Below are 4,513 nucleotides of genomic sequence, written 5' to 3'. Positions count from 1 at the left end.
TTTGCTGACTGGTTTTTCCCTGTTTCTCTCCCTTTCCCCTCATTTCAGTGGCAAAAAGGTGGGGGAAAATAGTGAAAAAAGTTAAAAAAATTGGAACATTTGGAAAGTTTTCATGAACCATTTCAAGTAAATAATTGTTTTTCTTCGGAAATGTTTCTCCAAACGTGCCTAGCCGTTTGTCAACCAGTTCTCCTGAGGAGACCGAGACAGGTTTGGAGAAGGGAACTAATGCAGGGAATGCTGGAGTGTTCCACAAAGGAAAAGTTGCTCCCTTGGTGGAGCAGGTTAAGGAAGACGATTAATATATTACTAGATTTGAAGGCCAGAAGGGATCATTAGATCATCTAGTCTGACTCCAGTGGGGCAGTTTCTCTTGACCTTTTTGATACCCGGGACCGGCTTGCTGCTGTGTGTCAGGGAAATCTCAGGGACTGGCGCTGGGCCATGGACCGGTCGTTGACACTGCTGTATGGCATAGGGCAGAGGCTTTAGAATCATAGAAGATTAGGGTTGGAAGAGACCTTAGGAGGTCATCTAGTCCAACCCCCTGCTCAAAGCAGGACCAACACCAACTAAATCATCCCAGCCAGGGCTTTGTCAAGCTGGGCCTTAAAAACCTCTAAGGATGGAGATTCCACCACCTCCCTAGATAACCCATTCCAGTGCTTCACCACCCTCCTAGTGAAATAGTGTTTCCTAATATCCAACCTAGACCTCCCCCACTAAACATTTGGGCCTTATTGCTACTTTGATTTGTCCCTGTCTGTCTGTCTGTCTGTGCTCTACAGAGTGTGCCGGTTCTGTCCCCACGCAGCCAGAGGGGAAAGCGTTGGCTGCATCGATAACGGAAAACACTGCTGCCACCCACTGACTCTTGCCTACGTTAGAGACACAGAGTAGGGCTGCCACCTGTCCGAGTTTTACCTGGCCAATCTAGTTTTGGGCTTCTGGGTCCGGGTGCTGTTTAGGGTTGCTAGGTGCTCGGTGGAAAGTCCGCTTCAAAAGGGGACCTGGCAACCCTAAATGGCACCGAACCAAAAGTCCAGTTACCGCAGGGTGGGAGGAGGCACCAGATTGTTAACCCGTGCCAGCCCCTGCTCAGCTGGGGCCGCCTCCTACCTGCAGGCAGCTCCTTGAGATGATCCAGTGATTGCCTCGGATGTGGGGGGGTGGGAGAGGAGTGAGCGATGGGGCGGGGCCTTGGGGGAAGAGGCGGGGCAGGGGTGGGACCTTGGGGGAAGAGGTGGAGAAGGGGTGGGGCATCAAGGGATGAGGTGGGCAGGGCCTTGGGGGGAAGAGGCGGGGCAGGGCCTCGGGGTGCTGGTTACCAGCAATTAGAAAGGTGGCAACCCTAATACAGAGGCAGTGGCTAAAAGGCTCCTATTTGCAGCCCAGCGCCCAGCACTCGCTGAGAAGATCCCTGTGGACTGCAGCGTGTCCCCCTGGGCTCTGGCTCTCCGGGCGTGTTGGCCGCAGTGCAGCCGGGGCTAGCAGACCGTCTCAGATCCGCGGCTTGGTAGCTGTCAAGGTTAAAACTTAGGGGATAAAATCTCTTCTGAAGGGTGATGGGCCTGAACTTGAATCCCGGAACGGTTCGGATCTGAACATGGTGGCTGGGGCTTATCTCTCCATTGGGCCAGAACCAGAAACTGGCTCCAGACTCCCCCCGATTTTGGATCCCTTTGGACCTGGATTCAGATTTGAACGTAGCGTCCCCAGGGCTGGCTGTACTTGAGTGACACCCCTCTCCCCCAATGACACATGTCCTTCTGCATTCCCCAGGGGCATTGTCAGGTTTGTTTGCTGCTCCAAACCCAAGAGGCAACAGGATTACCCCCCGATTCCCACCATCGTAAGTTCCCTGTCTGTCTGTCTGTCTGCAGACCGAGCCCCGGAGAAAGCTACCTTGGCAGCGAGACTGCTTTATCCTCAGGCTTATGCTCCCCTGGAGTCCCTTGCAAACAACTTCTTTTCCAGTCGTGTCCTGGGATATCTAGGGGACAGGGGCTTCCCAGAATTCCATCTGCCTGACTAGATCCTGTCTGGGTGAATTTCACCCACACGGACTGTAAAATGGCTGCATGAAGAGGGTGAGCGAGCCCCCTGGCGCCAGGTAAATGCTAAGCCGTGCTGGTACCTGGCGCCCGCATAACCCTGTTTCCCACCCTGTTCAGGCTAATGCCACCCTGGAGGACGTTGGCCTCGGCGGGAAGAGCTGCCGTTCCTATCGGCTGCAGGTCATCAAGGCTCTGGTGCAGCGCTACATCGACACAGCCAGGCGGGAGTTCGAGGAGAGCAGGAGGAAAGGTAACCCTGGCACTGCGCGGGGTCTTGGGCACTGGTGAACCTCAGGGCCTCCTGTTCGCTGCCTGTGGCACGTCTAGCCGAGTCTGCTGTGATCTGGGATACTCCGGTCTCATTCGGTTGCCGGGCTTAACGTCTGGCTGGTGGCCTGTGATCCATGGTAGCTCACACTGGATGCTCTAGGGTCCTTTCCGGCCTTAAATTCTGTGACTCTAACTGGCAGCTCTGGAAAGCCCCCTCCACCCTAGCAAACAAGGAGGGCCTGACTGGGACTCCATAATACAGTGGAGAGGGGAGGGGAGGGAAGGAGAAATAGAGGGAAGAAGGGGGCAGGATGAGGGTCAGGAAGAAGCAGGTGTCACACCCCGGCAAAGTGTGGGCCACATCCCCGTCTAGTGGCCATTTCCCAGAAGGATAACGGCCTACTACTGCTGCCATTCAATGGAGTTACTCCTTTAGCTCAGGCAGTAATGGTCTGTGCTACGCTGCAGAAGGTCCATGCGTACGCCCCATGTGGTAGAAGGACAGTGGCACCTGGAAGTTGGAGCCCAACGTGCCCACGCTGCTCGCCCACCCCAAGAACCGGCTCCACACGTGGGTGTGTCTAAGGGCAGAGATGGGGATCCTCGAATCTCATGAATGCTCTGGAGCCCTAAGAGAGGGGATGGTTACCAGTGGGCTGCTGTGGGCGCAAGGCGGGCTGGCTCTCCCTATAGCCCTGCCCTCACCTGGCCGTGCCTGCGCTTTGTTTGCAGACCTGGGGAACCGTATCACCGAGCTGAACAAGTCAGTGTCGCGCCTGCACGCGGAGGTGAAGCGCCTGCATCACAGCCTGCCCGCCCACCCTGCTCCCGCCAGCCCTCTGGATGGGGCCAGCGTGCTGCACAGATACATCCTGCGGGTCCAGGACAACGTCCAGAACTTCAGCCAGGCCGCGGGCAGCTCCGGCCCGGGCTCCCCGGCCCAGGTGATGGTGCACCAGGATGGGGCTGCCTGGAACGACCCCCAGCCCTACCCGAAGGCGCTCTCCCTTGGCCCCCAGCACGCGCTGTCTCCTGGGGACGGCGCCGGGGAAGGGGACCAAGCAGTAGAGCCGAGTTCCCATCCAGCAGAGGAAGCCAACTCCGGCCCCAGCCTCTAGTGGCTCAGGGCAGCGTTTCCACGGCGATGCAGAGCCAAGCAATAATAGCAACGCTCATCACGTCTAGAGCAGCCGAAGGATCTCAAAGCACGTCGTATGCTGCTCCTGCTGGCTTGTGCCCCACCCCAAGCAAGCAGGGAGCTCGCTGCCTCTCCCACACGGGGTCGGGGGCTGACGGTTCAGTCAGGTTCTCTGTCCACCAGGCAGCTGCTTTGATAGAGAGCAGTGTCTGAGTAGTCAAGCTCCCCGCCCAGTCATTAGGCAGATGGGCTGTAGCACCAGCTGGGTTTCTTTTACTTTGATTCAACATTTATGTCAAGTCCTTGGGTGTTACCAACTGGGCCCCTGCAACTTAAATATAAAGGCCCGGAGAAAATACCTCCACCCACTGTGCCCACCACTGACATGCTTCCCCCTCTGGGGCTCCACGAGGCAGCTGATTGACAGCGACTGTTTGATCCGAGGGCTGCCTGGGTCATGGTGGAAAGAGAGGGAGAGCAGGGGCCAGAAGATTTATTTGAAGTGTGTCTGAGCAGGGGGCCGGCCCAGTGGCACAGGACTAGCACAAGGCACTGTCATGCTGGGGATCCTGCCTCAGGGCCAGGCTCGGAGTGCTGCAGGGTGCTTGGAGAGGGGGTTGACTCGTCCTCTAGGGCCCAGCTCCATGTGATGCTGGAGTGGGACAGACAGGCTGCGCAGTGAGCTGTGTGCAGCCATTGTATAGACTGTCCCATGTATCCATCTGGGAGGGAAATCAAGGGGACTCCTAGACACACCGAAGCCAGTCCCTGCCTTCCTGGCCTGCCAGCTGAGGTCTTGCTCATAGTCTGTTGTAGGCGCAATTCTGCGATCAGGAGGTAGCCAGTTAATGAACCCAGGCAGCTGCAGCCTGGAAGTGTGGTTCTGCTCTGATACGTGACTGGCCGTGTGTGTTGGGGGGCGGGGGGGATCCGTGCTTGTTGTGGCTCAATGACTCCTGCTCAAACCGTTCCATTTGCGATAAGAAGAATATTTTGCTTTGGGTTTTTTTCCCCCCTCCTCTAATCACCAGCTCCACAAATTCCCACT

At 56.8% G+C, this 4,513-nt stretch overlaps 1 protein-coding gene across 1 annotated transcript in view; it reads left to right on the top strand.

Moving 5' to 3' along the window:
• The window catches only part of LOC112115686 (short transient receptor potential channel 2-like), a 36,391-nt gene extending 32,946 nt beyond the window's left edge, over window positions 1-3,445 (top strand). Inside the window, exons 21-23 of the mRNA XM_026659760.1 lie at window positions 1,783-1,852; window positions 2,175-2,307; window positions 3,060-3,445. Of these exons, the coding sequence (XP_026515545.1) occupies window positions 1,783-1,852; window positions 2,175-2,307; window positions 3,060-3,445 (589 nt within the window). The remainder of the gene's footprint in view (window positions 1-1,782; window positions 1,853-2,174; window positions 2,308-3,059) is intronic.
• The last annotated feature ends 1,068 nt before the right edge of the window (window positions 3,446-4,513 follow it).

Source organism: Terrapene carolina, unplaced genomic scaffold (assembly GCF_002925995.2).
Source record: "Terrapene carolina triunguis isolate 2854851 unplaced genomic scaffold, T_m_triunguis-2.0 Scaffold674, whole genome shotgun sequence".
Taxonomy (NCBI): Eukaryota; Metazoa; Chordata; order Testudines; family Emydidae; genus Terrapene; species Terrapene triunguis.
This window is presented reverse-complemented; position numbering and strand designations above follow the sequence as displayed.